This window comes from Carassius gibelio, chromosome B15 (assembly GCF_023724105.1).
Source record: "Carassius gibelio isolate Cgi1373 ecotype wild population from Czech Republic chromosome B15, carGib1.2-hapl.c, whole genome shotgun sequence".
In the NCBI taxonomy this organism is placed as follows: Eukaryota; Metazoa; Chordata; class Actinopteri; order Cypriniformes; family Cyprinidae; genus Carassius; species Carassius gibelio.
This window is the reverse complement of record NC_068410.1, coordinates 24,523,578-24,545,351: the sequence shown is the minus strand read 5'-3', so window position 1 is coordinate 24,545,351 and position 21,774 is coordinate 24,523,578. Positions and strand designations below refer to the sequence as shown.

At 36.5% G+C, this 21,774-nt stretch overlaps 1 protein-coding gene across 1 annotated transcript; it reads right to left on the bottom strand.

Moving 5' to 3' along the window:
- Nucleotides 1–545: 545 nt before the first annotated feature.
- On the bottom strand, nucleotides 546–21,541 carry pgm2l1 (phosphoglucomutase 2-like 1). Its single transcript, XM_052576130.1, has 14 exons — nucleotides 20,844–21,541; nucleotides 19,126–19,293; nucleotides 17,827–17,933; nucleotides 17,079–17,163; nucleotides 16,819–16,902; nucleotides 14,061–14,254; nucleotides 11,775–11,964; nucleotides 8,811–8,908; nucleotides 8,341–8,521; nucleotides 8,054–8,147; nucleotides 4,665–4,794; nucleotides 4,344–4,533; nucleotides 4,124–4,257; nucleotides 546–3,515 (listed from the first exon to the last, which is right to left on the bottom strand). Exons 1-14 carry the CDS (start codon nucleotides 20,943–20,945, stop codon nucleotides 3,413–3,415), a joined length of 1,860 nt encoding a protein of 619 aa, XP_052432090.1. The 5' UTR covers nucleotides 20,946–21,541; the 3' UTR covers nucleotides 546–3,412.
- Nucleotides 21,542–21,774: the final 233 nt, after the last annotated feature.

Genomic DNA, 21,774 nt, shown 5'->3' with positions numbered 1-21,774 from the left:
CACACACACACATATATATATATATATATATATACACACACACACATATATATATATATATATATATATACACACACACACACATATATATATATATATATATATATACACACACACACACACACACATATATATATATATATATATATATATATATATATATATATATATATATATATATATATATATATATATATATATATACACATATATATATATATGTATGTGTGTGTAAAATATACATAATGTTACACTGCAAATAAATATTTCACAAATATATCACAATAATGAAGGGGGGGGGGGGGGGCGGTCTGTACTTATAAGCATTACACTTCAGAAAACGGTTCTTTGGTTTTCCAAACCTATCACTCACAAAAAAATAAAAAAAAAAATAAATAAATAATAATAATAATAATAATAACAAAAGGCAAAAGGCAAAAAAAAAAAAAAAAAATAAATCAGGTACACTCCATTTGACCCTCTCGACCAGTGAAGTCAACTAAAATATAAATGTATTACTCTTTCAAACACTGAAACATTTCAAATTGATTTTTATTAATGTTTATTTGAATATGAATAGGATCATATAGTAGCTTTAAATCAAACAATAGTACACTGAAGAATTTTTTTAAACACAGAGTATAACAAAATAGCAGGATATTAATGGCACAAATTCAATATTAAGACATAGGTAAATCTAAATCATTGGGGGGGGGGGGGGGGGACGTAATAGAACAACCAAATAAATAATATAAAATAATAAATATTAAATTGGAAGAGCTGAAATCTATACTAAAACCTAAACCAAGGAATAAGCGCTTGAGAACTGATAGAAATCTGGGGCCCTTTCTTTGTACACTGTTAACTCAGTTAGCGTGATTAAATGGTTGACGATTTGGCATGATCTTGGATTGGTTGGTTCTTCGAAGCTCATCTCGGAGTTGCTGTCAAAAGCAAACTGGTCTGTAAGCTTAAACCTGCTCGGGTGCAGGCTGGTTCCATATAAACAGGATTAGATTGCATCTTTTTTTAAGTGATACTTAAAATTTGTCCCAGCAACTGCTACTTTATTACACTGATCCACTGAGAATAATTGAAAATAATAAAAAATGTATTTGAAAATAATAAAATGCTTTGTAGTCTATAATCTGTAAATTTTACTCTCTGAAATATTTATTCAACATGAAATAATTACCTCATAATTGGAGTCTTACACACATGCTATAGAGTTGGTGTGAGTAGTGCATTAATTGGAGTGGTGACAGTTATTAAGAGAGTGATGGAGCGCAGGACATGCAGATTACTATCTTGACCCTTAAGAAACTTGTAATAAATGCCGTCACATAACAAATCTGCTTCAAAGATAAAATTAAATGAAATTGTAATAACAACACTGACATAATCATGTAAAACAAATAACAAATGAAATAAACACTGCACATTTCATTTATTTGTTATGACACTACTTTTGTTCACTTGGTTGTTTCTTTATAAAGGTGCATAATTTGGTCAAGCTTTCCATTAGGTGTCTTTTTTTTAATGATATGATGCCATTACGTTGCGGTCTTGCCTTCAGCCAATCGATGCTGATGGTTTCAAGCAGAAATGTTCACAAGTCTTTAACTTGGAGTCCGAGTCAAGTCTGAAGTCTTTGGTCTGAGTTCAGATGTAAGGTTAATGTACACCCAGTCTGTTACTGGTTTGTTTGAATCCATTACCATGCTCAAAACTGTTTTTCTGTAATCAGATTCTATAATAGAGTCCTATCTACCATGACACATATGTGACCGATATAACAAAACCATACAAATAAATGATTAATTTTTTTAATAAATTGGGGGTATTCAATTAAAGTTCCAAGAGGCACGGCCTCTATATTTCTTCCAAGCAGAGATCCTGACAAAAAAAAAAAAAAAAAATCCTGTAATGAATTTTTACATTTAGATAAATGCGAGGCCATGTGACAAAAAAATAAAAGTTTCTTTTCAGGCTTTTCCTCCTGAAATCTATACTATTTTAATGTTATACTTAAAACATTATCTACTAAAAATATATACAATAATCAAAATTTTCTCAAACTTAAGCAGAAAAGAAAGATAACCAGCCGTTTCAAAGTTTAATTTGTATCCTAGCCATCAAACATTAATTTCCCAATTACAATTACATGATTCTTTTGAAATGTTCTTAGCCAACAGTTGCTAAATGTAGTTCAGAAACGTCTTGCCACATCTGGATTGAACATGTTATAGATATAATAGATACTAAGAAAAGTAACTATATTTGCAGCATTGTTTTCATTCTGCTGTTTTAGTGAAAGTAATGATAATTTTGCTGCTCTGTGTGTTTCTGTTGTTAAAATAACCGCGTCATCCGTGCCGCCGCGTGTCCAGAGAGAGAGAGAGAGCTGAACATATTTATCCAGATATTTTAATCAAATCCGTAAATTCGTTCGAAGAACCAAATTAACCAGAGATCAGTTATCACAATTAGAAAATCTGGCATCTTTTAAATCATCTCAGATCTATTAAGCAAGGTGTGAAGAACGGATCCCTATTTTTTTTTTTCTTGTGGGTGTTTGAGTAACAAATGGCTAAAGAGTGAATGATTATCTTCCTTCTCCTTGTCTCTATGTATTGGTAGAATGCAATGCCTTACTTGTTTTGTTTGCACACTGAACCTTTGATTTATTGTGTATATAACCAACAAAGGTCAAATATGCCCATCAAACACTGCAGAAATCAAAAGCTTCAAAAATAATACATTCCATTCATTACCCTGTGCGTATTCAGCGTGACAACAGAAACACAGGAAGCGACAAGGTGCCGTCCTGCCTGCCTAATGATTATCAATGCATATGACGCTATATAAAGCGGTGAGCATCAGCAGAGAGAAATATAAATACAATATGGACACAGATTTATGAGAGCACAACAAATACACATGCTCATAGAGCTTTAAAAGGTAGCAGCAGCAGCTCCCGGCAAAACATCGGAGAAAAACCAGCAGGCCATGTCTACCATATTGTCTACGTTAAGAGATATTGAAATCTGGACACCAGCTAACACTGAACCATAGAAAATTGGCCTAATACAGCTGGCATTATAGTAGTAATGTGACACTCCAGAAAAAATGTAACAAATAAAATTAAAGCCTTGAGGATTTCTTTCTTTGAGCAAGACATTCAACTGCAAAAGAGCATAATGATCATGACAATATTTTGTCATATATAAACCACTAAAATGAATGAGCAGTCATGTTTACTTTTTTGTTTGAGAGCCGTAAGGTGATTATGCTTCAAATCATTTCACAGTGATAAAACAACACTAACAGAACAGTTCACTGACAGGCCTTTGGGACTGGTTTTACACAAGATGCCCATGAAGAAAATGATCTTACCACTATTTCAATTAAGCTACACTGATCTGCGAAGCAGGTTGTTCTTGTCAGGCTCTAGAAATTCTTCTACGAGAGCAGTGGTCACATTCCTCAACACGTCCTCCAGACTGGAGATATCACTGCAAAATAAATACATAAATAAAAAAAAATGAAAACATATCAAATTTGCTATTATTTGTGTTTTACATTTAAAAATTAGGTGGTGTTCATGAAAATAGAGTGGCCTCAAAATGCATTTGGACATTTAAGCCACACATAAATAGGCTTTCTCAAAACCAGTATCAATCGATGTTTCATGAATTGAACAAAAAAGTAGTGAATAAACGATCAACAATATAATTTACCGTATTTTCCGGACTATAAGTCGCACTTTTTTTCCATAGTTTGGCTGGTCCTGCGACTTATGGTCAGTGTGACTTATTTATCAAAATTAATTTGACATGACCTAAGAGAAATGAACCAAGAGAAGACATTACCGTCTCCAGCCGCGAGAGGGCGCTCTATACTGCTCAGTGCTCCTGTAGTCTACACTGAAAACATAGAGCGCCCTCTCGCAGTACGGTAATGTTTTCTCTTGGTTCTAAATAAATGCCACTTATAGTGCAGAACGGCTTATATATGTTTTTTCCTCATCATGATGTATTTTTGGACTGATGCGACTTATACTCAGGTGCGACTTATAGTCTGAAAAATACGGTATTTGAAAACTTGAATAGAAGATACGGACCGTTCTCCTGGTGCTGCACAGAATTCTGTGTAACACTTGATCTTTGGCTCAGTCCCGCTGGTCCTAAGTGTTGCAACAATGCCATTCTGAAATGTGAATGTGACCATTTGGCTATTTCTTGACAATGGAAGAATCTAAAGGAGATATTAAGAGAACATCTATTCCAGTCAAACGGTTTGTCATCAATCAGGAAATATACAAAAGAACTGCTTTGACGTACACATTTTTTGTCAGGCTGACTGCTGTCATAACCAGTGGTCACGTCTCTGATGTGTGTGATGCAGCAGTCACCACATGATTCTGGGTAAACACCTGGACCCCCAAAATTGCGCAGCCGACTAAATATTTTATGAATAGTTGGTGGGTCATTGCAGATGACATAGGATGTTCTGGAAATGTGATAGCCATATCTAGGGTACGACAGTGAAGAGAAATATCAACACATACTGTATGATCAAATGTGAACACAATGATACATTATACACCTAAAAATCATTATCATTAGACGCTTAAAGGAAAAAAAAAGAAGCAGAAGAGATACATTTCATAGATGTTGATTAGTTGTTGATTCAAGGACAGGTTTTTGGTGTGTAGATAAGCAGCCATCTCCGCCACAACAGCAGCTGTGCTGACTCCATCCTTATCCAGAACCATGTTCCCACACAAAAACCCTGGCATCAAAATAAAGACGAAGACACAACGTTAGCATTCTTCTACATATGCTTTTACACTCAAATTGATAAATACACACCCTTTTAAACTGTGTGACGTACAGTATTCTGTATTTTTGGGTGAACTATCTAAACTATTCCACTATATTTATAGAACAAACAGGGCTGTTAAAGGGGTCATATGGTGCGATTTAAATTTCTCCTTTCTCTTTGATGTGCTACAAGCTCTTAGAGCGTAAAGATATGTACAGTTTCAAAGACTAAAGTCTCAAATCCAAAGAGATTTTCTTGATCAAAGTTAAGACTCTGCCACGCCCCCTAAAACACCTCGTTTAAATACACCCACATGTCTACATCACTATGTGGAAATATTTGCGTAATGCCACCCGAAAGTCCACGCAAAGAAAGAAGGCGTGGTTTCAGTAACACAGTTAGTGTTGAAGCAGTCATGTCAGGGAGATGTATCTAGAAGTGAGCAAAAGCACTTTATTTGGCATTCCGAGAGTAGATACATTTAGGAATCTTTAAGATTACAACAGAACAGCAACGCTTTTTATGGATGACTAGGGGTGTGTCGAAACATTTATCCCACGAGATGAGACACGAGACTGGGTTCACGAGAACGAGACGAGATTTTTCAACTTTTTTTAATTAAATAAATCCTTAATGATGAAATATATAGGGAAAGATATCTTATTCAACTGAAAAACACAAATTTTTTTTTTTTTGCAGTAATAATTTTGTGCAGTAATAAACGTCATGTAAACACTGCAGAAGGTTTTGCCACAGACTCAACTGACAAGTAATTGCACAAAATTATAAATAGTATGAATAAAAATAAACAACACAAATATCCCTTTAAAGTGAAGAAGTCAGTCAAGTTTATTATTTAGTAAACTGATTTCCACTTTAATAAAAAAGTATATATAATAAACACAGGCTCACTAAGGCTGAGATATATTTAAGGCCCTATGAAATCGATTTTATTTTTTCCTGAATTCTGTTTTATTTTAACTTTTTTTTTTTATAAAAATCATGAAACTTATACATTTTCACATCAATTTATAAAAAGTTTAACAAAAATTACAAGTTTAGGGCCCTATGAACTTTTTTCCCCTCACTAGATTTATATTTTTTTATTGTTACCTAATTCTGCGTTTTAGAATGTTTAATTATTTGAATGTATAAACTTATTTTATTTTTTATTAAAGTAGCCTTATGCATTTTTTTTCCCTCAGAAATTCTGTGTTTATTTGTTATCACAAGGAAGGCATAAAACTAATTTATTTTATCATTAATCTTTTAATAACTGAAAATGAAAAAAAAGGCAAACAAAGGGGATTTACTATTAAAATTAAAACATGGAAGAAATGGTGTTTGATTAAGCCTTAAATTACTTAAATTAAAAAAACATTACTGTAGTAGTAGTAGTAGTAGTATTAGTAGTAGTAGGCTATGTAGCCTACATTCTACTGAATAAGAGTACTGGACTTTTATTTTGACGGGTTGCTGCGAATGCTTTTAAAGTTCTGTGTGACATGAAGCTATTTTTACTTTAATAAAATGGTAAAATGCTCATGAAGTGACTCTCAGAGAAGTTTTGGAGACATTGTTCATGTGTTTCCGTCCTCATTTAGTGAGACGGCAGACACTGAAATCACTGTGAACGTCAGGCGTGCCTCTGTGTGTAGTAAATGAAACGCACTTCTGCGCCATTCATTAAAGAGTAACTAAACCCTAAACCAACTTTTTTTAGTTAATGATCTATAAGAATGGGCCTTTATTAGTGCTGTTCATTGATTTGAGTAACTTTGACATTTGAGTATAAAGTGTTTTAATTCTATAATATATGTTGTAAAAACGTCTGAGTGCTGCCCTCTTCAGGTTGAACAGTGGCTACTGCAGTTGATTTTTCCTATTGGATGTTGCGGTGGCAAGTGACGTAAGCAGTTTCCCTTGGTACGAGCTACCACGACCTTGGCAGTATAAAAACATCTTGTTCTGTCAAAATCACTGTAGTGAGTCAGGAGTTGGAACTGCAAGTAAAACGACCAGGATAAACTATTATAGCATCTATTTAGCATAGCAATTATATAGTTATTTAGATCTTCAAGTTAGCGTAGATTTATCTGTATGTAGTACAGTGGTCAGGATGGTACGTAGGTGTGTTGCTGGTTGTGACAGCACTGCTGGACAGCATAGTTTACCAGCAGACTTTAAAGCTGAGGCACACTCCGCCTAGAGCTGGAGTGTGCAAACTGCTACGCAATGGAGGTGGAGATGGGCTTCTCCACACAGCTCGCGCTGAAAAGTGACGCGGTGCGGGAGTTGCTTGAATTGATATGAACACCTCAACATCCTCCACTTCAGGTGAAGGTAGGTGAGAAAAGTCCTCTACTTCAAATGATCGCTCTGTTGCAAAGCTACTTGCGTCATTACAGTCACTCTCCATTTTAGCGACTCTGACAGCAGCTGTCAATCAATCCGTCACTGCGGGTCTCAGGTCACGTGGCACTCGCTCAGGCCCGACCCTAGGTTCGTCCCATCTATCTCAGCTGTGCTCTTCCCACTTTTCAGCATTTTTCAAATATTGTCAGTGGGTGGAGTCAGGCTCTGACCAGGGGTTTAGTTACCCTTTAACAGAGACACACAGAACATGCAGGATTAATATTTAAAACGATTGTTGTGGGTTTATATTTACAGATACATACTGTGATTTGATTTAAGTGTAATGACCTACTTTTGATTGATTAATTCAAAGTTTGACAAATTTTGTGACATTTCATGTAAAACTGTGAATTCTGTTTTTATGACTGGATAAAGACTACACTGCATAATTTTTATGAGTCCGCTTGCCTGATGTGAACAATAAATATTGTACATAAAACCACTGGTGAAACTAAGGACATTATTAACATTCTTTACATTTATTTTCAAAGATGAAGCGTGATTATGGAAAGGGGCGTTACATTTCCGATGAGTGCTTGTGGCGTTCGGCCAATCACAATGCACTGGGTCAGTTGGCCAATCAGACCAGACTGTGCTTGTCAGGAGGAGGAACTTTGTAGAAAATGACTGTTTGAGAGAGACAGGGCATAGAGCAACTACAACAATGTACAGTTTTTGATGTGTTTTTTGAACATTAAAGCATGTCAACTCTGTTACACCAAATAAACAAAATAATGATCTTCAAAAAGCATCATATGACCCCTTTAACATAGTTTGAACTTAAGGTGTGTCTGCCGATAAAGGTGCTTACCAATGGATTCTTCAAAGGAAAAAATGACCTCTTTTCCTGATTTTGTTAATTCGTGGATTCTATTTCCAATCCATTTGAAGCCAGGCAATGTTTCCTAGGATGAAGGGGAGTGAAGTAAAAAAAAAAACAGAGTAGAGTAATGTAAGAAGTTAAACTATTAAGCAGTGGCTTTGCATTTTATTTAGCAAAAAAAAAAAAAATATTCTAATCTTCATTTAGATCATAGTCTATATGTAAGAATAGCAAAGCACTCAAGCAAATAACTTCAAATTGAGACTTGAACTTACCTCAAAATTAAAGCCTTCTATGCGTGCAAAGGCTTTAAGTATTTTGGAAGAAACGGCGGTGGCCAGCATGTATACTCTCTCCGTATCTGCTGGGTCAGGGTGAGCTTCCTTCCAGTTAAACAACATCCACCAGCCAAGCAATGCAGCCAACTCGTTTCCCGTGAACACTTTCCAACCACAACTGCCCACAAAACATAGGACACAAGTTATACGCCACATGATTCACTCAAGAGTTCAGAAGTACTGTTAAGTAGAATTGATACTGCTACATTTTACAGCTGAGGGTTTTAATGAACATAAAATAACCTACTTGTCTTTCTGCTCTACAACAGCCAAGCGATTGCAGAGCTTGTAGGGCTTGCATGTAGCTGCTCAGCCATAGAAACTCATTTCATGAAGCCTCCACCACACAGTTTGTGTGCAGATATTAAATTGCAGTGGAATCGGTGTTAATGAACAAGAAAACCTACTTGTCATTCTGCTCTGCAACAGCCAAGCGATCAGCATCAGGGTCTGTGGCCACAACAATCCGGGCCTCTTCTCTCTCAGCCAAACGAAGGGAAAGCTCCTACAACAAAGTCAGTGTCAGTGCAACACAAGTCAGTGGTTGTATCTGCATGATGACTTAGGCCCAATCCCAATTCTATTTTATACCCCTTCCCCTTGTCCCTTGAAACTGACTGTCAAGGGTTGGGGGTGAAATATTTGCCTAAGAAATGTGACACTTCATTATACGTCGTCTAGCACCTACAATACACACACCTACATTAATTCACTGCTTACTGACAAACACACACACACCCAAATGTTGGGTGGTTGACTGATATTGTTTTTTTGACAGCAGATGCCTATATCTTGGAAAGCAGGGGGGCCGATATATATATATATATATATATATATATATATAGATATATATATATATATATATATATATATATATATATATATATATATATATATATATATATATATATATATATATATATATATATAGTATATAAATTGTAACCAACTGAACACTCAGTATTCTGGGAAGTTTGTGTGCATTGAGAATCATTTTCATTAAAACCAGGCTAACCCTCATTTTGCATACAGCACACAGTGAAAATTACATGAATATGACAGTGGGCAAATGCATAAAGCGTAGTATAATTTGAAAACATGAGTTTAAAGTTTAAAGCATTCAATTCCCATGGACGAACAGTCACACAGAGAACACGTAATCATGCTGGATAAAAATGCTCCCGTAACAAGATCTCACAGCTGGATTTGATAACGTCTGCAAGGTCTGTGAAATTAAATGTTCATTAGCCATTCAAAGGTTTGTTTAAATTGTATAAATGTGTATTTGCTCATGCTGACGAAATAGCTCACAATCTCCATTCCAGTTCATTCCAAAGGTGTTTGATGCAGCTGAGGTCAGGGCTCTGTGCCGGCCAATCAAGTTCTTCCACACTAAAATCATCCAACCATGTCTTTATGGACCTTGCTGAAATAGAAAACGGCCTTTTCCAAACTCTTCCTTCAAAGTCGTAGGTATAGCATAGTCCAAAATGTGTTTGTATGCTGAAGCATTTAGACTTCTGTATGAGGCTGAGCACAAAAACAGCCTCATGCCATTATCTCTCCTCCACCAAACTTTACTATTGACAAAATGCAGTCAGACGGGTAATGGTCATCCATCATTTGCCAAACCCAGAGTTGCCAATCAGAAGGAACAAATTTCCACTGGTCCAGTATCCAGAAAAAGAATGCATTACACCACTCCATCTGACGTTTGGTATTGTACTTGTGGGGCAGATGTGCAGATATTAATGGCAGTGGACATTTGCAGTTCTTCAGCTGTGGAATCGGTGTTGGCAATTTTTGAGCACCATGCACCTCAGCACTCAGTGACCCCGCTTCTTTACGTGACCTAAATGATTCAACTTTCCAATAATATCACTTACAGTTGACTGCTGAATATCTACCAGGGATGAAATTTCACGAATTGACTTGCAAAGGTGACATCCTATCACAGCACCAAGTTTGAAACTCTACAGGGCATAATACAAGTGGTTTGTTTAAAAATCGTATTAATGTATGGGGTGGGGGCTTTTACCCCACACATGGGGTAAAAGGCAACGATATTGATGCAAATAGTTCAGCTAAAATAATGTTTTTTTTTTATTATTATTATGTCCAAGTTAATACTTGTTCAAAACAATCACTTTAGCTAAATGTATACTACTTTCTGCTTATTTTGAAAGATAAAAGAATTTGTTTTTGTTCAATAAATATGTCATTAAAATGTTAATATAAAAATGTATATTTTAAAATACACAAGATCAATTTAAAATATAAAGATTTTGAAAGCATTGAAAGATATCCCATAATAATTGAATATAGATTTACAGTAGTAACAACAAAATTTTATTATATGACAGGTTTAATATCATGTAAGGAATAATTGACGATGGCCTGTTGAATTATTAGAAAAATATGCAATGTGAAGCAGAATGACCGTTACACCTCGGGTTGTTTATTATTGTTCTAATAATTCAATGGCCCTGGGTCAATGATTCCTCTTATACTACGGTTTCCACACCCCAAGATATCGATCAGATTACATATTAAAAGTTTCTGTGCTTAAATCACTATCGTGAGTTGGATCATTTCTCCCACATCTCATCCAACACCTCTTTTGCTAGTTCCAAAACATAAATTTGAAGCTGGTAATGGAGGCATGAGCCATTGATAGCAATCTAATGCAGTTATTAGTAAAGTTATTAGAAAGCGAGCGAGAGAGACAGGGACAGTGAGAAATGCCATGTGTAGCCTTTAAGTTGCTCTACTATATAGGCTAACTGATAAAATCATCAGGGCAGTGCTAACAACACCTTTTTGTGCAAACTATGTGACAATTATTAAAGCTAAATATGCGAATATGTCAAGAGAGCTGCCTGGAACTACGTTCGCTGTTAGTTTACCTGAAAATAATTGCACACCTCAGAACATTTGTCAGCCAATCAGATTCAAGCATTCAACAGCCTCATAGTTTAAGTTTTATTAAATACGATGGTTTCATTCTAAACATGGTGAGCTAAGATGTCTAAGATAATATATGATATTTACCATCTGAATCTAACCATGTCTTGTCAACAACTGGAAAAGTCAGCCATCTATTATGATGTTAATTAACGTGCACCTTTTGCCCCAACAGCAGGAGCACATTTACCCCAAATACCATACTTTTACATATTCCTTCTGTTGCTTTAATTATCTTAAACGTGCCATAGAATGCAAAAAAAAAAAAAAACCTGTTCGGTATTCAACCCAGTGTTTCATTTTGCTTGGCTTTAGCCTAAAATTTTTATTTCGGTGCATCCCTAATAATATACACACACACACACAAAAGAAAGAAAGAAAGAAAAGAAAGAAAGAAAGAAACTTACCAAAACTGTTTCTCCTTCCTCTGGGTTAGGACAACTCACAGTGGAAAAATCTGGATCTGGATCCTTCTGTTCTGGAACAGGGATGGGAGGTGGAAAGCCAAACTGCTCAAAGGCTCTCTGGACATAGTTGTGACCAACACCATGGAAAGATGAGTGCACAAACTTCAGGGGAGACATCGCATTAAGCTCTCTGCAATGAAGGGGCAGAAATTGTGTGATTCTATTATTTATATATACACATGCACCTCTATTAGGAATTATTTTTAATATCCCAATATACAGACTTAAAAATAAAGCTTTTTTTTTTGGTCAGTATGTTTGGTGTCAAAAAGAACATTCACAGTGCACGAAGATTCTTTGTAATAGATAAAAGGTTTTCTAGAAGATAAAAACGCTTTTGACACTCAAATGTCCAATAATGTATTTTATGGCACCGAGATGCTGCTTTTATTTTTATCGATTAGTTCAAATTGAATGTTTTGCCACAATTATATTTTACTGACGTGAGCAGTGGTATAGGAAAAAATGTGAGAAGATGTGAGTGAACTTCTTTTAACTTGAGCGCAGCGTTGTTAGCATGCTGTTTTATGCATGAGATGCTGCAAGAGATGCTAGCACAACAGTCAAACACGTCCACGTTTACCTAAAAAAATAGAACTATTATTGTATGTCTGATATTTAATGTTTGCATCATGGTGACAGGCTGAAAGCTGCTGTGCATCATTTTTACAGAAAATGTATAGTTAATAATAGTATACTGGTGTTCCTTCAATACCTTCAATCATTTTGCATTTGAATTACCTTAACTTTTGAGAATTTGTTTTTTTCTTTTAAGCATTTTTCTTTTATTATTCCTGAACATATGTATAAGTTTGTACAAGATGCAGTTGTATTCATTGCATATTTTCTGCAGTTACTTAAGTGATTTTTTTAACAATTATGTAATTCTGACAAAAATAATTTTCTTTAAATAGAGGGTTAAAGGGTTAGATCACCCAAAAATCAAAATTATGTCATTAATAACTCACCCTCATGTAGTTCCAAACCCGTGAGACCTCTTTTCATCTTCAGAACACAGTTTAAGATATTTTAGATTTAGTCTGAGAGCTCAGTCCACAGTTTCACTCCATTGAAGCTGTGTGTACGGTATACTGTCCATTAGGGCTGCACGATGTGTCATTTAAGCATCGATATCGCGATGTAGGAATCCACGTTTGAGAGAGCCCCGGCCACACGCTCACCGTCTTCAAACAACATGAGCGCTGTCTTGCTCTCTCTCCCTCGCGCATATAAATTAGTTAAACCCCATTTTTGTTTGTAAGAAACAATTTGATTAGATTTCATATTGCAATATATATCGCAGAAAAATAAAATATCGCAATGTAATTTTTTCCCAATTTCGTGCAGCCCTACTGTCCATGTCCAGAAAGGTAAGAAAAACATCATCAAATTAGTCCATGTGACATCAGAGGGTCAGTTAGAATTTTTTGAAGCATCGAAAATACATTTTGGTCCAAAAATAGCAAAATATCTGACTTTATTCAGCATTGTATTCTCTTCCGTGTCTGCTGTGAGAGAGTTCAAATCAAAGCAGTCTGGATATCTGGTTTACGAACGTTCATTTGTTTGAACTCAGAGGGAGTGTCACCCACATTAAAAAAGTTAACAGCTTAAGTCATTTGTGGATAAATGCGTATTAGAGATGCGAACCATTTAAAACGATTCAGTTCGATTTGGTGATGAAGATCCGGTTACATCAAATGATTCGTTCGCGAACCGGATATCACTACACTGCAGTGTTTTGAACTCTCACAACAGACACGGAAGAGAAGACAATGCTGAATAAAGTCATAGTTTTTGCTATTTTTGGACCAAAATGTTTTTCTTACCTTTCTGGACATGGACAGTAGACCATCCACACAGTTTCAATGGAGGGACTGAGAGCTCTCGGACTAAATCTAAAATATCTTAAACTGTGTTCCGAAGATGAACGGAGGTCTCACGGGTTTGGAACGACAAGAGGGTAAGTTATTAATGACATAATTTTCATTTTTGGGTGAACTAACCCTTTAATAAAGAAAAGGGTAATTGAATCTAGTAATTATATTTTTAAGCTGACTTGCTAAAAATCACAAAAATCAAGAATCTGTCAAACTTTCTGAAAAAAAAAAATGTCTTGGGAAAACAGAAATGGTCTGTTTACATCAGTTTCTTCCTGGCACCTTTATTTTTTTGTGTACAGTTTATAAAGACTAACAGTACTTTAGTACAGGTGAGAGACTGCACCTGTGGAAGCAGATAGTGTTTAGCTCTTCCATGTACCAGCGGCAGACGTCCTCCAGTGGGTCTCTCCGTAAGAGGCTGCTTTCAACTAGGTCCTCATTCCAGGACTCAGGCCAGGGTTCACTACTCTCCTCAATGCAACGCAAGATCTCCTTATCATGTGGAGAGGAGATCTGTGCACCATTGTGCCAGTAAACCTTCAGAAAGTTGAAAAAGATAAATCGAACATCTTAGACTCACTGCACTGAGGTAATGTATATGCAAGAGGTCGTCCGATTGATCAGCTTGCCGATTAAATGGCCAATAATTGCCATGTTTTGATTAATCTGCACCGGCTGATTGTGCTGTAAATTAGGCTGATTTATTCATAAGTGAAATAAGTAATTTGCATGTGAAAGTATTGTTTTGATAAGATACTTAAAGGGTTAGTTCATCCAAAAACGTGTCATTAATAACTCACCCTCATGTTTTTACAAACCTGTATGACCTCCGTTCATCTCCATTCATAACAAAAAGGACGACTTTAATCATCATTGTCTTCTCTTTTGGGTCTGTTGTGAGCGTGTTCACGACACTGCACTGACACTGATGACGTATGAGACTGCAGACGTGTTATCTTTGTTATTGGGCACACCAGAAAAAAACACGTCAGCAGCTTCGTGAACGTGCTCACAACAGACCCGGAAGAGAAGACAATGATGAATTTTTTTTGTTATTTTTGGACCAAAATGTATTTTTGATGTTTCAACAAATTCTAACGGACCCTCTGATGTCACATGGACTACTTTGATGATGTTATTCTTACCTTTCTGGACATGGACAGTAGACCATACACACAGCTTCAATGGAGGGACAGAAAGTTCTTAGACTAAATAAAAAATCTTAAACTGTTTTCCGAAGATAAACGGAGGTCTTACGGGTTTAGAGGGTGATTTATTAATGACATAATTTTAATATTCGGGTGAACTAACCCTTTAAGTTTTGAGCCATGTATTATTACTCTAAAGTGGGCTAATACTACTATCTTGTAACCTGCAATAATAATTTGCTCAAACCCACTTTAATTAGATTAATTAAAAAAAACAAAAAAAAAAGGCACTATATATTGGACATCGGCTGTCCCGATTTCTAAATACCGGCATCTGCCAGTGAAAAACCCATATCAGTCGACCTCAAATCTGCAACACATACATTTATGAAGATATTAGGACATTATATTAGAGTGTGCTTGTGTTATTGTTTTCTCCTAAAATATCAGTGATGTTAACCTTGGTGTGTTTACAGCCCCTTACAGAAGCTAGGGGTGCTCTGATCAGGATGTTTGGTGCCAATCACCTATCATCGACCACAGGAAGCAGTATCTGCCGATGCAATCATAGATACCAATCTTTTTGAAACATTATTTTAATAATGTAGAATTATGTATAGTTATGCTCTTCTCAGGACTTTTACAGACATACATTCAGGGTCTAAATTTCAGTTTTGAAAATAGGGGAATTACTCTCTTAGGTGACTCTTGTGGTGGAGACGGGCATTATCACAAACACTCTAAACTGAAACTTTCCACTGACAGAAACGGTTAGTTGTACTGCCTTTTGCATTTAAACCTTTATCACAAGCAATCCTGTAGTTAATAAAGAACTTTGTTTTCCTACCTCCATGAGTGCACCTACTATGTTGCCTTGTTTATCTAAAGTGCACTTTTCCTTGTTTTAAACCTAAGCAAAAAGCTATATGTGTTGACTTCTGAAACACAGCAGACTTTAATTGTATGCATTTAAGGTGTAATCACCACATTGTAATTTCAATCCATGTACATTTTTACCGTGAACATTGTGCTATCACTTTAATTCAGTGTGTGCAGCACAACAAATAAACTCTGTGTGGAAAAGATAGCTGATCGTTTTTGGGGAGTTGAATAATTTGGATTACAACTGTATGTTATCCACAGGGACTTATGTACGTGAGGAGCAGGTGTGATCAAAATAAAAATGTGGTGGATAAATAAGTTTTGACCCCTCATTTGCATACCAACATGGTTGCCAGCTGTTAATGCCCATTTTAACACCATTTTAGATTGACTTACTGTTATATTGTATAAGTTAAGATTTCCATTCAAACTGAAAGCATAAATCTAGGCTGCATGGTTTCAGAGAAAAATGTGAAACTGTGACATTTTATTCCCTGACAAGCTTCACTTGGCAGAGCTAAAACCGAAAGCACATATACTTACATGCCGGTAGCCTATTAAAATAAAGGCTTGCTGACATATCATGTAAATCTGACTTTTCCAAGTTTTAAGTGCTATATTCGGGTCCCTGGTGCATCTACCAACCAAGGAATCATGGAAAAATATTTACCCAGTAACTTAGTTTTGGAAAGCCTTTTTCTGCAAGTGTCTAAAAAAACAAGCGCATGTGATTTTGCTTCCTTTTGTGATGTGGCTAAGTGATCTCATTATAATATTACCACTAAGTGATTTTTATGTCATAACAAATGTGGTTTAGCCAGTGGTTACGACTAAACCACTTACCATCATTCTTGAAAATATGTTCTTTTGTAACAATTTCAGGGTGTCAAAATTATAACAGAATTTCCATTATTGGTTGTTATATTTTAATTGTACACTTATCTTTCAGTTGTCGTTTTAGCCCAAGTGTATTGTGTTCCTGTGATGCAGCAGTGATGTCCTTGATAACTGAAAACGGTTTAGAATTTCTGTTTTGTAAATAAATTCCCAATAGGATACGCAGATGCTCACCTTGTATCCATTGTCCTCTTTTCTGTTATGAGATGCAGTGATCATGACTCCAGCTGCAGCTCCATACTTTATCACAGCATATGGCTGGAGGGCAAAAAGATGGAAAAACTATTCACCGGATTCCACAGAAGTTATTATTGTTCCTTAGCATGCTTCCCAAATAACAACTTTGTTGAGAAAGATATTTTAGTGCTTTTAAAACTGTAATTTAAACACATAATAATAAGTATTATCATGATCTATCAATAACATGTTCTTACCACAAATGGGGTAGGCACATATGTAGAGAATAGATAGACAGGAACATCTTTACAAAGCATAACAGCCGCAGTCAACCTTGCAAGTCTGCAGAGGAAAAAAATAAATTATTATCTATATTTATCTATATACATATACACATGCATATGCAGTGCAGTTAAGTTCATGTTAAAATTACAGTAGAGTGAGTGAGTGAACGATTTTAACAGCAACTTCTAATGCTATTGTTCGTATGACTCTAAAAATGTGCTTTCAGTGCAAAAAGAATAAAATTGGGCTCAGCACATGCCTGAATGTCACATTATTGTTCAGTGCAGGAAGCGAGAATGTCTTCTCTCACTTCCTCTTACTGCTTTTGTCCACAACAGGCAGTTTTGCTGGTCAATTTTGCATTTTGCTCATTTCACTTGCAAAATGAGATGGAGAGCACTTTATTTCACAGTCTTGTTCCACCCGTATACTATATACTTATTACAATAATACAATATAATACCTGGTTAACAACTAGGTACTGACCATGAAACTACACCGAAACCAAGCAGTTACATTATATTATCCAGTACTTTCCTGGGCAAGCACATAAAACAAAGTGCAACCATGAGATGTCTGCTAATAGATCCCCACCATACTACAGAAAAACATAGAAAATTCAGACTTTTGCCCAGTACTGTATATATGAAATATGTCAGATTATAAACACAATGAAGGTGTATTTGAATAAAGTTCATATAACGGAGTGGAGAGGGTTACCGTTCACTAGTGCAGCCACTCATTGTTTGGGCACGGGTGTCAAAACCGACCACCAGCCCTCTTGTTTTCAGGTCAGGGACATATTTGGCTAAGTACTTGTACATTCCCTACAACAAAAATGAAGACAAAAACAGAGTTATCATCATTATCAACAGAGAACGGACAATATGTAACTGGCAAAATAATTCAAGAAATAAATAAAAAACAACAACAAAGCAAACAAGATAGAAGCTTGAGGATCTGACTTACAACTACTACACTTGTGTCATAAAGAAATCTAGGCCATGTTTCTATATTAGCATGATATTTTTCTCATCATTCGACATTGTTCACAGATGAATCTCAATTTGATTATACAGTAATATCCTGTTTACTCGTGTTGCTCAGGGGCTCGCAGGTAGGAGGGTTGGGGCTTGGATGAATGGAGGGCAGGGTCAATTTAAAGTCTTCATGAATAGAGTTATGAAACAATGTCCTATCTTACTGCACAGCATCCAAACAGTCAAAAATAAGTTTCCAACATTTCCTAGACTGTGGACTAGCTCCTTGAACTTTGTTCACTGCTGATTTGAGTGACGATGCTTCCAGTTTCAATTGTCTGTTGATGGCCTTTCATTTTTAACCAGAAATGTACATGCAGCTTTTCTGATGTTCACTGATCTTCTCAGTGCATTTTTTCCAGTTGCCAAATCCAGTCACTTTAAATGTGTCCATTTTGGACTTTTTGCCACCAATTGCCTGGCGGACACATGAAACAAAAACCTTGACCAATGGCAGGAACATATTCAAGCATCGCATACCATTCTTTCCAGAATTTTTTTAACGTCCATTAATAGAAATAAAATTACTGGTTGATGTGGCCCAGTCTGAATCCATTTGGCTTCACATCGGTCACCTCCAGTTCTGAATGAGTGGCACTTGTGTGCTTAATCACCTGGCCTTAATTACCAATATCTGCTTATGTTTACTTAATTATAATCAAGTATTACAATTACTGGGATGGTTAGCCAGTTTGTCCAATCATTTAATTTTCATACAACAATGATAAACTACAGTGGAAAATAACGACATATAACCTATTATTACTTATTATCTGCTGCTCATCACCGTGGAAATACTTCAACAGTATTTCAATGGTAAAGACATATTGTCATTATATTGTGTTATATTCTTGCTATCACTATATGAATGGAATTTGTTTTACAAGAAACACCGCAAACAGAGTTCTTTTTACCTCACACTAAGTGCAAGCAGGTCAAATAATGAGATTCCACCTGCACACTGTAAACCTGAACCAACCTGTGTAGACTGGATGACAGTGAGGTCATTGATGCAAGCAAAGCCTGCACCCATCTCCGCTCTCAATCCAGCGGTCCCAAACGTCATCCTGGAGCACAACCTCCTCCTCAGCTCCACCACACGGCCCTCTTGCACCAGAGACTCCATCTGCTTCCATGTCTGAGGATTCTAAAGACACAAAAACTAGTGTTGTCAACTTAAGTTTCACAAGAAAATAGAAATAAATAATAACAACATCCTTGAACCCATGCATAAAATGACCCCTAAGTCTATATTCTTTGGGGGTCCCAACATAGTTCCCAAATGGCTTCGATTTGGGACTTTTCCCGGCAAATACTGATATGCAATCATTTATTTAATTGGCATTTCATTTATTCATTCATTCATGCAAATAAACTAACAGCCCTAACAGACCCACACATAACAGTAAAGTACAGAAGTCTAAGAAGTCTAAGAGGGATTTTTAAGGACAAATGTGATTCTGGGACACCGCAGAGCATTGCAAATGGTCCGTTATTGACCAGATCAAAAATCAATAATGTTCTCCCATCTAAAAAGTGAAACAGAGGGCAGCACCAGACACTCTCCCCAGCATTTGCTTTAGTATGCCAGGTGCAGCAATGAGTCAGCTGTAATGCATCTAAGCATGGTTTTTTTTTTTTTTTTTTTTTTTTTTACAGGATGGAAAATGTATCTTTTTTTTTCCGTTGCTGAAAGCTCATCTCTGCACTTCCGATTAATCCAAACATGTAAGATAGCTGAACCACCTAAATGTGAACACAAGAATGTTTAGATGGCATTTAAAGTACATAATCAGTAAAAGAAGGCCTACCACTTAATCAGTCCATGACGGGAAATGCCACTTTCTGTCTATTTTTGCTGAACTAATGGTTTTCTCTTACAACTGCCAGCTGCTTGCTCTCGTGTACTTCTATAAACACCAGTCATCCAGAGCTGGTGGAGTCTGACATTTGCAAGATGAGGTCAGCCAGACATAGGACTATAAAACTGGCCTGTGCTACAAACTGTACTAAAATCTATACACTACAATGTGCCAACTCTGAAAACAACACTTAAATAGCTGTTACAATGTATCAGACAAACATAGCAAAAACATGGTGATGGCATACCATGGTACATCATCTTTAGTACCTTAAATCTAATAACATCGCTGTACCATGTCCTGCACGAACTAGAGTAATACTTTTTGTAAGAGTGGAAATAGTTGTGTACCATGGAAGGACCATCCATTACAAAAGAGTACTGGGATCAGATGCACATACCTTGTTACTATTATATATTTCATGATACTAAAATCCATGGACTATGGTACATATCAAATTATAATGGCATCTGATATCATCCCTGTGCCACCACAGCCAAAACCTCTGAATGACTCAAACTGGCACTGCAATGCAGTGAAATGCAACGCAATACTGAATGTTTCTCTGAATGAGTTTCTCTCTCTAAACGTTGCACTTTATGGTGCACTTTATGTTTATAACATAAAACACATTTATTTAGTTTCTCAACAGATGCTGTATTTAAAAGTGCATGAGTACAGTCTGATATGGACAAACAACATATGAACAATATGAAAACACTTTTGAAAACCTCTGACAATGGCAAGGGTTGCCAACATGGTCACACACACACACACACACACACACTAGTCATAACGTCACGGTGAGAATGTTTAAAACCGGTTACATCCTCACCTTATCCCAGGCCATCCACTGACTGACTGCTTTGTCCAGGGCCAGGTCCCCAGTGCTGCTGAGACACTGTGAGTTTGCGTTGAGGTCTCCATTAGACCCCATTTCAGCGGTAGAGCCAGACGGCTGAGTTTAGATGGGAACTTCTTCTAATCCAGCTGCTTCCAACCGGCGCGACTGGATGTTTATGCGCACAACAGCGTGCTCGGAAATTAAAGATTAACGGAGTGACGTCACCGCTCAAATAGGTCACCGACGAAAGGCGAGACAGTCTGTCAACTTGTCACACTTAAACGCGCATCAAAATAGGTAACGTTACTGTTGAACTCTGCGTCACATCCATGCTCACAGACCAAATGACATCTGGATCGGTTTAAACACTACATTTTCTAGCTACATCACCAAAAACGATTCAATATTGAATGCACTGCAGCTGGATCAGTTAACGTTAACTTTAAAGCTAACAACCCTTCCTCAGCCGGTGAGCCACATGTAGTTAGCATCGATGGGTTCACGTTAGCCCAAGTGCGTTTGTTGGTGATCCGAAAGCAGTTCCGTTATTTACGCACGGCACGTCACAAAGCACGTGTGCAAATGTTTCTCTATAACTGGAAGAGAGTACTGCAGGGGCTTATGTCGCACATGAACCGCTGTGACCATCAAACTCTTCAGCTAAACTGCTGTCACAATTCAGGGGTGGGTCGGGCTGAGATGGGGGATGCTGGGAAATTGAGTTTTAGTTTTTGTTCTCTGTATTTTGTTCAACCGTGCAGTAGGCCCTCAGTGGGCTAATAGTTTTGTGGTTTGTTATTCTAGAGATCGGGAAAATGAAATGACAAATTAAAATTTAACTTCGTATTTGTAAATGTGACGAGACTTAATGAGTGCATAATTAGAAAATTGGGTAATGTATGGATAGAATACTGCCAACACA